Genomic DNA, 12666 nt, shown 5'->3' on the forward strand with positions numbered 1-12666 from the left:
GTCCAGGAGTCGCAACATCAGATCTTGATAGCAATTCGAGGTCGAGATGCCTTGAAGCGCTACGAGTTGTAGCGTGGTGGTCTGACAGAAATTGGTGAACGTATACTGTTATCGAGCTTCCGCCCGGGTCTTGTGTGTGCCCTTCCTTCTCCTCTCCGGCCCACGCTTCGGTTGCCGGGCCTCATGTTCTTCGCGCCACGTGTCCGACACACGATACAACATAAACCTAGCGCGAAGACGCACGAGGGCACCAGACAAAAACACAGGACAACCCCTCAATCGTTTTACAAGGCCAATGACAAAATCATTCTCCATAAAGTAACCACGGTTATGAAGTTGATACAGATAATATATAGGTGAGAAGACACATTTGTCTTTTACCCTGAAGAATGCTGGACCGGGTGTCCTTGCGCGTGTTCGCTAAGAATATGGAAGCATTCACTCTGTCCTAACCAATCCTGCTGAATGCATGATTGAGCACACTTAGAGCACTCGTATTCGACTATCTGACCATGACGCACGTCACCCGAGCACACTCGTGAGCTCAAAAAACAGTCCGTAGAAAGTACCACTTTTAACTTTATTTATTTTTGGATAATACAAAAGCACCGCCCGTAGTTATGACAAAAGGGGTGGCTGCCTGCTGACGTGGTCCTTCTCACGATGGGCGTAACAGCAGGACCAACATTCCGCAATACGATTGTCTTGTGCGAATGAAGACGAAGACGACACATGCGGTGGTGGGTAGGGGAGAGTCGTCCGCCTTAGAGCCACTCGTGGTGACTTTGTGGCGGACCACGTTAGCAGAGACATGGATCATCCCCGCGGTGACCGAGACCGCCTGCTGGGCATGGGCGTGCTCTCGGGCCTCACGTTTCTCGTCCTCTGTCTCACGCCTCCGCTGCGCTTCCTCGTCAGCCTCGTTTCGAACTTCATCTTAGCTGGCATCATCGGCTTCCAGCTTGCGGAGCTCATGGACCGCAAGTACCGCAAAGAAGTCCGGCTCAAGCACCCCACCGTCTTCATCAGTGGTGAGATTTCGTGGCCCCGAGCTCGGATCGTGGGTTCCCTGTCTCTAAATGAGTTAAATGTGGAACAAATTGGTGCTTGGTAGTCAACAACATTGTAAGTAGTCCCTCTAAACGGCACAGTCCACTGCATGGCGTGCTCCAATTATGAGCCACGTTAACAGTGGGAGTAAATCTAACGCCCAAATGAAAAAAAAAACTCGCAAAACATTACCGTGAGTGAGTGCGTGACTGAGTGAGTGAGTGAAACAACCTTATTCTGTCTACCACAGATACAAGTAATCTAAACATCACCTAGCTAGGTCCCCTTGGGGACCATCAAGTCAAAACTGACGGCTATCACGCGTGGACCCTTCGACAGTTACGATATGGGAGGCTTTGATTTAGGTCTTAATGGTCCCCACCATTTCTCCTTGAGTGAAATGGGGCTAGGTAAAGGGGCAGCCCCATAAGATCCGCTAGAAATCTGCATAACCACCGGACACCGGAAAGTGTGGGCATGGTACCATTCTAAGCATTTTGTGAGTGGTTCTGTTGAAGGACCGCGTGTTGGCGCACTGAACCTGCTGAAATGAAGTTTCTTTCAACCCTAGTTTAATAATCTCTATAGTTTTACCATTTACCATGGTTGTTGTGACGATGCACCTGCCGGTCCCGATCAGGCACGGGCAGATATAGGCGCATCCCTTTTATCTGTTTCGCATGCCTGTGCATTTTGTACTTGACAATCAACTGCGGCGCTTGGCTGGACACCACAAGCACTTCTTTGAATCGAATCGTCGTGCCTTCTCAGTGTGCTTTTAGAGCCAAACTGACAGTTGTACCAGAAAAATTAGTTCCTGAGAATTCGCAACGCAACCCCACAGGCTGCGACAGCGGTCTGGGTTTGCACACGGCCAGGCGCCTCCACGAGCACGGTTTCGAGGTTCACGCTGGCGTTCTGGACCCCGGTTCGGAAGGAGCGACCACTCTCAAAGGCATGCGGGTCCACGTAGTTCCCCTGGACTACATGGACGAGGACAGCATCGTCCAGGCCTACAAGACGGTCACCACTCAACTCGGTGACAAAGGTGCGTCCCTCAGGCGCGAATCATGATGCACTCCTTACAAATGTGTCAAATGCACATGGCGTAATTTCAAGGTACTACTTATCACCTTCTAAAAAATAGGGAAGTAATGCTTTTCTGTGTATTTCAGTCATTCATTGTAACCAGTATGTAATTAAGTATCCCTATTTATCTGCAGTCTGTCACCAGGGCCGTGGTCAACGAGGGGGCTAAGGAGCCTCAACCTCCTTTCCCCGTCGCAAGATTTCAATTTTGCTTGGTAGGGCTATGAGTTGAAGCATGGTGCTTTGAAAGAAAAAACTGTCGAACGTATGCTTATAGTCCCTATCAGTCAGATTCAATTTTGTTATTATTACATCTGATTTAGGCCCTGAAGCGTGGCATGTTGAACGACCCGTCGAATATCGCAGTACCTTCCCCTAAGTGACTGGTTACAGTGACACGCACCAAGCTGAAATTAAAACACATTGACTGAAGTCAACTCAGTACACATTGACTGCGGAGAAGGCTCCGTTCTACCAATCAGCAATCTATCTTGTTCTCTAATTGCCAGAAGTTGGCACAACTACAGCACGAAAAGGTGCCGTACACAAACGCAGACACCGCTGCTGAAGAGGATAAAACCAATCAGCATACGCCAACTATACACGCACGGTCTGTCTTTAAAGTATTGAGACAGTGCCTTGAAAAAAAAATATTGATGTGCTTGGCACATATTGTTCAAATTCTTCAAAATAGCTTCTTTAGGCATTGATACACCACCTCCAACGCGATTCGCCCACTCTAAAGGCTTCTTGAAAATTAGCTGTCATGGCCTATATCAGAGACTGTCGCAGCCCGTTAGCGGAGACCACAACGTGAAAACACTGAGCTTTAATACTTTGTTAAGGGGGGGGGGGGGGGGGGCTTTGGGAAGAAATAAATCTGTCTGGATCACAAGAAAGCTGATTCAGACCATAAGCCTCACTTGCTGGGCTGCGGCGTGGCTCGCGTGACTTTTATTATTAAAATAGTAATAATAATATCGAAGAACTTATATCCCAAAACTACCATGTCATTGTGAAAGACGCCGCGGGCGAGAGCCCCGAAAATTTCTACCATATTGTATTCTCTAACGTGCGCATACGTCGCACAACACACGGCATATACCATTTTGCCTCCATTGAAATGCGACCATCGCAGCCAGCATCGAACCCACGTAATTCCGGTCAGCAGCCGAAGTTATTTTATCACGGTACATTCCTCTATGAACGCAGTGCATTCGAGACCATGTGTACAGCCGTGGAACAAGATAAAATATTTTCATGTACACCGATGCACTTTGTCACAAAGACCGGTGTATATACGAGCTCGCACCCGTCGACGCTAGCGTTGGACGTTCTGTCATCGCAGCACGCGTAACAAAGGGGTCGCTTGAACCGCAGAGCTGTGGGGCATCGTGGCCAACGCTGGAGTGACCAACTACGGCGAGCTCGAGTGGATGTCGTACGACGAGCTGCGGTGGCTCGTCTCCGTCAACGTCACCGGCACCATTCGCTTCGTCAAGGAAGGCATCGCGCTGCTCAGAAAGAGCAAGGGACGCATCGTCATCATGTCCAGCGTCCACGGTAGGGCGCACAGGCTCTGGTTGGTTTGTTTAATATTGGAAAATAGGGATGCCAGACACCGAATTGGTTAAAAGGTATTGCAGTTCGAGAAATGAAACGACATTACCTTTCACTATTGTATGTCTATGATCACCAGAGAAAATTAAAAGGATAGTTTTAAATGGCTTTCAAATTTTGAGTGACACCTCTTCGCCAGACGTCATGAATTTCACAGGGTGATTTTTTGTATCTTGGCAATGTTGGTGGAACGGCATTTTCTTAAACTTAGCATTGATTCTTCTTGGTTACCCGGCGGTGGTGCAAAGATGCAGCACTGCCAACTGTCATCAGCAGTAAAATCATTAGCCGAGAGCCAGACAACGAAAGAGACGTGGTGCAGTACGTGCTTAGCGTCCTGGAACGCCAGCGGCCCAAAGCGGTGCCCCCCTGAGTCTGATGCTCCACCACGTCAGAGCACGCTAGTGTCTCGCTTTAATTGTCCTACCTCTTGCCCCTATATGCCGGATTGTCAATTAAGTTCTTTCACTCCTTCACTCTTAAACTTGCCTTGTCGAGCCTGTGGCCTTATCGCAGGAGAGCGTACTTCATTTTGAAAGTTTAGTAACGGCATGTCTTAGCAGGTGCGTGAAAATGTAGGACGTCACGGTGTTTGTACCACGAATTGCATTTTGGCGTCACTCCCAAGTTTTCTTTCTTTTTCCGCGTTTTCTCGCTTACCGGGCTTCTAGTAGTAAACGTGGTGTTTTGGTATGACGCAAAAAAGTATAATTTACTAATACGAGAAACATTTTCAACACCCCAAAGTGGCTAGGCCTATTATTAGATGCGACGTAGTAGAAGTGTATGGGTTATTTCCACCACACGGTGTAATTCAACGCCCTCCTATATTGCACAATATACAAACCACCAGCAATTTGCTTTCGTCGAAATGAGACCACCACGACGTGAACAGGACAGAAGCCATGCCTTTCGGGTCAGCAACAGAACACTCTAATGACCGCGCCCAACGTGGTGGTTACAACTGATCTTGATATAAAAATTCGACCAGGTCCTCAGAAGTCAGAAAGATCACATTTCAAGAGTGATCATGTGGGCGCTCGAGACACAATCGCCTGCCGTCTACGTTGCTATAACCACGCTGCTTCACTCACCGAAACCTTGAAGGTATAGCCTAGAGTACATCTGTGGTTTAATGTCCCAAAACCACGATATGACATTATACACGCCACAGGGGAGGGCTATAAAAATTTTGTTTTTCAACACGCACTGACGTGGCACTGTGAACGGGCTTCTACCATTTCAGCTCCGTCGAATAGCAACCGCCGCGACTGAGATCCGATCCGCAACGTTCTGCAGTCAGCAGTCATGCTTCTTAACCGCTGAATCACCGCGACGGACCAACCTAGAGGGTACTCAGCAGCGTAATGCGGTGTACAGGGCCGGTAAAAACTTCACAGACCACTATGCAATGCAACATGGCCTGGGAATTTTCACCACCCGACACCTACAACGCTACACGTTAAATATACGTAGGCTACTTACCAGGGTGAGTTGACTTGCTTCAAGGAACAGAGTAAAACGTCTGCCTTTCGCTGCTCGCATTTAAGTTGGTGCAAACTACAAGCCCATAGGCGTCTACGCACACGGGACGTATAAGACCATAATTTGTCGGATCATACTCTGAATCGGTGCTATGGTTGCTAGACTATGAGGAATCGCTTAGGCCAAGATATTGAAGAACGCGTTTACTGCCTGATTTTTACGAATTCGTGCGTCGCCCACGAAAGCAGTTCCACACTGGGATGCTGAGTGCACCAATGCTTAGCAAGCTTCGCGACCAGTTTAGCTTCTTCTGTTAAGATAACTCACAGTGCGCAAACAGCCAAGTTGGCTCGAGAACCCACGCAAGCACACGTGATAAGCCTCATATGTTTGGTGCCGCGGGTATGAATTTCAACGCCTTCACCGCAGATCAGTTTTATGTATATAACACGGTGACTGCTGCCTTCATCAACGTCACAACCACGTGACAGTATGACAGTTTCTTGTCTCTAGGCTCTAACTTCTATATTTTGTATACTTGCTCGACGTTATAGAATATGATAACCACGCAACAGACTATGGCTGACGAAGATAACACACACAGCACGGCGTGTGCCATCTTCAATCTTTGTCTGCTGCGCTCTTCTTATATTCATTCAGTTATTTCTTACCAACTTGCCCAACTTTCCACGCTTGATATATTTTTGGCATTCGTTATTGTGTACACTGTAAAGTTTAATGAAAGGGAACACGCGAGCGCGTGGCCCGGTCTCTGCTGCGGTTGCCTACAGCACCATCAACCGACAGCAGAGGGAACCACGTCGGATTTCGGTGTCGTTCATTGCATAACAAAATAACGACTCATGGAGGTTGTACAAGCTCTGCTGGATAACACACACTGCTACTCTGTTTGATAACTGTTTATTTAGCTCTCGGTTGATGCTGCTGTAGGCAGCCGCCGCACTGCGCAAGCCACGTGCTCACGTGTTCCCGTTCACAAAGAGTGACAGTGTACCTCGCAATGCACATATATCTGCCTCTGTGATTTTACCGTGCATTTGGCACACTTGCCGGTGCAGGCCGCATGTCCATACCCGGGTCCGTGGGGGCCTCGGCGGCGGCAGCGGCCCTCTGTTCGCTCGCCGACGGCCTGCGGCGTGAACTACACAAGTGGCAGGTGAACGTGTCCACAGTGGAGCCCATGCTGTATAAGTGAGAACCGACCCCTTCTCGTAATTTTTCTCAGGATATCTTGGAAGAAACTATTTTTATTCACAGTAAAAAGTTACGTATTTATGCCTTTTCTAGTAAAAGACGCAGATGCAGAATATGTACGTGTTGTTACGGTGCCCCAGACATGCGCAATAATTGCTTTTTAATTGACGATTGCACAAGTATGAACGCTAAAACTTGAGCAACATTGGAGGGCGCTGCGGATGGGGTCGGCCGTTTAAAGTACCTGGAGCCCTTGAGAGTGGACAAACAGACAAATATACGGATAGACAGACAGACAGAGACAGACAGACAGACAGACAGACAGACCAAAATTATTGCGTCGAAGGTCCCCAAGAAATACTATCATCTTAAAAAGTTACACCACCTCTCACTAAAGGGCACCATGAGTAGCATGTGAAGCAGCGCATGGGTCGACTTCCGTTCACCAGGGGCACCTTGCCCGATGTTAACGCGTCCTAGAAAGTGGAGCACGCCATGAGTTCGATGCCGTCTCTGTTGCTGTTACTTGTACCGAACACTTGTTTGAGCACGCCACGTGGGTTCATCACCACGCGACGCGGGAACACGTGGTTTGATCGCACCTCTGCAGAATCTCGTTCCCAGACGCCATCCCATGGTTGCTCAGAGAGTGTAAGGGGGAGAAGCCACGGCGTCTTACACGGGCCGGAACTCGCTAGCACGTGAACGCATTAAAGCATTCTGGCAGTGCTTGGGACAGCTGTTACACGTGGGTAACGCGAGTGGTTATGCTTTGAGCTTCGCCATAAGCTGCTTCGCATCTAAAAGAGGCACTGTGTGCGAACACGAAAAATAAGCAGGACTCGACCTTCTTCTTGAGCCCGTGTTTGCACACGACCTGTCCCTTTTAGAATGAATAAGTACTGACTAGCTCGTCTGTGTAATAGAAACACGAGACGGATCAGTCTGTGCTCGTCCGGTTGCATCTGTGCTGTCTTAGTTGTTTTCGCACTCTTGTTTCACGATGAATGTGTACCAACAAATCCAAGTTCACACGCTTCTCACTATTCTCAAACTTCAATCAATGTAAAGGACACACAGCATTGTTATAGATGGGGTATGCTATTACGTCCGGGAAAATTGTTTAGACACGGACTTTCAGATTACACGTGAGAATCACATGTGAAATTGAATTACATGTGAGGTGCAGAGGCGCGGATAGACATGTGGTAACGCTACATGTACGGTAGTGCTTGAGACTGGCTTTCTTTAACTACCTGGCATGTGAAATAAACACATTGGTAAACCCGAGCGAAAGGTGTGTCTAAAATCATTAAGACGCACGAACATGCGACAAGCGATCGTGAAACACTTCAGAGCCACGTCGGGCTGAACCCACTACTAAACACCGGAGCCGCTCATTTCAGCGTTCACTGGACAACTAGTTTTACGGAGTGCTTGGGCGCTGATTTTTCTAAAGACTCTTCTCCTAATTCTGAATTGTCTTTGATGTTAGGTGTCTATGTTATAAAAGTGGCGTGGTCTCTTCTGCATCTGCGTATGATTATTGAAAATCATAAGCTATGTTTTTTTTAGCGAAGCTCCTTAGATTTTCACGATGTACGTTGACGCTGTTGTCGTCATGGCTTCTCATCGGACCGAAACACAGCTGCCACATATATACCATACGTGGTGTCCATAACGCGCACATAGGTTAGAAATGGACCGTACTCTGTTAGTGCATCTATCTGTCCATTCGTTCATTCATACATCTGCCCATCCGTTCATGCGTGCGGGTGTCCATCCATCTGTCCATCCGTCTGTCAATCCGCCCTTCACTTTGTATACTCCCGAGTGTGTTCGGTGGACGCCTAAGCCAATTGAGACGGAGTCGGTCAGAATGGAACGTAATGCACGCGTCTCACTTCTTGCATGATTGAACACGCTGGCCACTAGCGACCGGCATAGGGTCCCTAGATGTCGGGACCTTAGACTGGCTATGTTATGAAATGGAAGCGCACAACATAGCGCTTGTCCCTGTCTTTCCGTCTGCTTCTACGTTGTGCGCTTCCATTTCATAATTAGTCATGTATCACCAACTCGCCCAATCAACCATTTTGACAAATTACGTTTCTAGTTCTTCGGGCATTCCTTCGTCTGTGTTCCTTCATCCCACTATTTTAAAAAAAAAAAAAAAAAAAAAAAAAAAAAAAAAAAAAATAGCGCTTGTCCCTGTCTTTCCGTCTGCTTCTACGTTGTGCGCTTCCATTTCATAATTAGTCATGTATCACCAACTCGCCCAATCAACCATTTTGACACTTAGACTGGCATTTGCTGGCGCGCCCCGGCGGCCACCTGGCACCGTCGCATTCATTTCGTAAACATTTCATAATCGTTCATAAAGCGTCGCTCCATTTTCGGAATTCACGTCGTGGATCGGCTGTCAATTTTTCTTCTTAGTTTCCCACATCGAACGAGGTCTTGCGTGACCTTGGGGTTCCGAGGCACTTCCTGTTTGCTCGTGGTTCATCAGTGGTTTACAAATAAAGTCGCGATCGATAGATCTATCGATCAATATGCGGGGTTTAACGTCCCATAACCACCATACGACTATAACAGACGCCATAGTGGAGAGCTCCAGAAATTTCGTCCACCTGGGGTTCTTTAACGTATACGGGCCTCCTGGAATTCTTTAAGCACACGGCCCTACAGCAATTTCCCTTCATCGAAATGCAGCCGCCGCAGCCGGGATTCAATCCCGCGACGTGCGGGTCAGCAGCGAGTACTTTAGCCACTAGATCACCGCGGCGGGGCACAAATAAAATCGCATAGTACCGCTAGTGTCCAGACGAGCACTGCTGTCATACATCCAGTGAACTTCGTGGCATACGTCGTTCAAACAATCCACATCACATTAAGTGTCTGTACTTGTATGCGTTTTTTTTTTTGCTCTGTAGGACTAGGATAACGGACCCCGAGAACGTGAAGATTGGCATCAACGAGGTCATCAACAGGATGAGCCCCGCCATGAGGGAAGAGTACGGCCAAGTCTACCTGGATGCCTTCAAGACCTTGATCCCCAAACGCATGCAGAAGCACATGCACGTCAACCTCAACGACGTGTCCAAGGCAGTTCACTGGTGAGATATAGACAAAATGATGTTGTTAGTTATCATGCTGTCGTCTTCGTCGTCGTCATTAGTGTTCCTGACACTTTGATACAATAAGGGGCAACACGAGAGGCAAAAAGAAATACAACCATCTCCAAATTCTTATCGCGGCTGTCAATACCTTTCAGACGCAAAAAAAAAATACAACCATCTCAAACTTCCTACCATGGCTGTCAATATTTTTATCGTGCGTTATTTCTTACTACGTAACACAGCCTACTCGAGATGAAACTACCTATTCATAAGATAATCATGATATATAGGGCATTACGTGCCAAACCACGATATGAATCTGAGGCATGCCGTATTGAAGGGCTCAGGAAATTTCGACATTCTTGTGTTCTTTAACGTGAGTGGACATCGCATGCCACGCGGGAAGCCAGCGTTCCGCCTTCATCGAAGTGCGGCTGGGTTCGAAACAACACCGTTGGCAGGGGGACCATTGTGACACGTCATCGTCTTCGCTGCAGCAATAACGCTTCAGTGAGGATTTCGCATACTAGTACAACGAGAGACGCAAAAAGGATATAACAACTTTACAATTCGTATTACGGCCTAAATAGCTGTCTCATCGGTTCTTTATGGCCACGTGACACAGTCTATTGAAAATTTAGCAGCCTGTTCATATGATAACGGTGTTAACCACGATAGGGTCATTATTGATATGTGGGGTTTAACGTCCCAAAATTATCATATGCATCATTAAGTAAGTTCTTCAATAAAACTAGTTATGTAACAACATTCCGACATGTGGTGTTTAACGTCCCAAAACCACCATATGATTATGAGAGACGCCGTAGTGGAGGGCTCCGGAAATTTCGGCCGCCTGGGGTTCTTTAGCGTGCACCAAAATCTGAACACATGGGCTTACAGCATTTCCGCCTCCATCGAAAATGCAGCCGCCGCAGCCGGGATTTGATCCCGCGATCTGCGGGTCGGCAGCCTAGTACCTTAGCCACTAGACTACCGCGGCGGGGCTGAAAAGATGTTCTGAAACTTGCACATGTGGAAATGTACGAAGGTCAACGAACCGACATGGTCCCTTGAAATGAGCGCCGTAAAACACACCACATCGCCACAGTTACTGCCGTCAGCGCACTAATCACCACAATGGTAAAAAAAAATTGCCCGCAGCTTCCCTCGGGGGAACGCTGAGGAGGATGCGGAGCATATAATTGGTTAACGGGGTGTTAAAGTACGACTTACTTGGGTCGATGGCTAAACTGGTTAACGGGGTTGTGAAATGGGGTGTTAAATTGCGACTTACTTGGGTCGATGGCTAAATTGGTTAACGTGGTTGTAGGAGGGGGTGTTAAATGAGTGAACACGTACACACGTATGCGAAAGGGCGGCGCTGGTCGAAGGGACGTCGATCATTGTGTTTGTGGATTCGTTGGAATTCATTTCACCGCGACCTTGGACGTCGACGCGCCGTACAAACCAACCGACGAGCGGCAACTGAGCGAGCGAGCGCCGACCTTGAGTATATATACAGCGCGACGGCGCATGCACTGTCAGCTGTCGAATGTTCGAGAAGGGGGAGAAGCGCAATGGTGCATGCGCGCGCGTCAGCTGCCGATGTTCTCGAAGCGCGACGGCGCATGCGCGCGCGTCAGCTGCCGATGTTCTCGAAGCGTGACGGCGCATGCGCGCTACATTATACAGCTAGCGAATGTTCGTGAAGAGGAGAAGCGCACGCGGTGTGTAGAGGAGGAAGGGTGCACAGATGGTGGAGGACTAAAGCGCGCGCGGTGTGTAGAGGAGGAAGGGATGCACAGATGGTGGAAGAAGGAGGAGGAAGCTTGCGGACGGCGCCGCACTACAAGCCTCGAGTATTAGGTGCTCCGCATCTAAAAAAAATGTACTTTTCAAGAAATGCCCCGCCGCGGTGGTCTAGTGGCTAAGGTACTCGGCTGCTGACCCGCAGGTCGCGGGATCAAATCCCGGATGTGGCGGCTGCATTTCCTATGGAGGCGGAAATGTTGTAGGCCCGTGTGCTCAGATTTGGGTGCACGTTAAAGAACCCCAGTTGGTCAAAATTTCCGGAGCCCTCCACTACGGCGTCTCTCATAATCATATGGTGGTTTTGGGACGGTAAACCCCACAAATCAATCAATGAATAAATGCCGGAGTGTTCTATTACCTTCGCATCACGTGCTCAGAAATTAGACCACAGACTTCAACACACTGCTCGTTTCATGAAGCTTGAGGGCTTGTGCAATGCATATCAGAAAAAAATATCATTCCTATTTTTTTTTGTCCAGCGACAGGTGACGCGGAAATGAGTGGACCAAGATTATTTGGTAATTGCCATGTTTGTATTCTGAGGCATGTGGCCTACAGACAGTTTTCGCAACTGCTACGATTCAATACCTCTGTTTGCTAGATTTCCAGTGCAGCTAATCGATTCTTCGGCAATTTCCATTGAACTTCTCTCTATCGTTCTCTAGTGCAGCTATATCGTGGGGCTAACTCTTATGTGGTCTCCATTCAGTGCTTTGACAGATCCGGTGCCCAAGGCGCGGTACCGGTGTGGCAGCACGGACGTTGCCCTGTGCAGCATCTTCGAGCTGCTGCCCATAGAGATGGTGGACAGCGTACTCATCAACGTCTTTCAGCCGAAGACCAAGTCACGCGCGAAATTGTTCGCCAGCAGTACCGCCCCGCCTAAGGATTTTACCAAGGCGCACTGAGGTTCCAACGTGCGCCACACCGCGGACGCACCAGCTACTCGGGTGGCGAGAATAAATTGTTGAACACCATGTCACTCGTGGCTGATTCGACAGGCATTCTTTTATGGAATACACGGCGTTCGATGTCTGACACGAAATATGCGCCGATCTCAAAAGCGAGGCCGTCTAGCGCTGCGCCTTACTCAATACAAGGAGGATACTACAGATTCTGGACTAAAACCTATGTCTCCTCAGGGAAGCCCAGAAGTACTTAAACAAACTGTCACCTAACGTTGTCATTTGAAAAAAAACTGTCTTTCTCTTATACCCTTTATAGGCCATAAACGCAGGGTTTTTGAATTTTAAAAATTGTGTACACCGATTGG

The 12666-nt window shown here is 48.3% G+C and overlaps 1 protein-coding gene across 1 annotated transcript; it reads left to right on the top strand.

Moving 5' to 3' along the window:
* Window positions 1–648: 648 nt before the first annotated feature.
* Window positions 649–12370, top strand: LOC142768822 (retinol dehydrogenase 5-like). Its single transcript, XM_075871121.1, has 6 exons — window positions 649–1031; window positions 1895–2098; window positions 3520–3702; window positions 6324–6456; window positions 9396–9578; window positions 12103–12370. The coding sequence occupies exons 1-6, from the start codon at window positions 812–814 to the stop codon at window positions 12299–12301; spliced, it is 1122 nt and encodes a 373-aa protein (XP_075727236.1). The 5' UTR covers window positions 649–811; the 3' UTR covers window positions 12302–12370.
* The last annotated feature ends 296 nt before the right edge of the window (window positions 12371–12666 follow it).

This window comes from Rhipicephalus microplus, chromosome 8 (genome assembly GCF_043290135.1).
Source record: "Rhipicephalus microplus isolate Deutch F79 chromosome 8, USDA_Rmic, whole genome shotgun sequence".
Taxonomy (NCBI): Eukaryota; Metazoa; Arthropoda; class Arachnida; order Ixodida; family Ixodidae; genus Rhipicephalus; species Rhipicephalus microplus.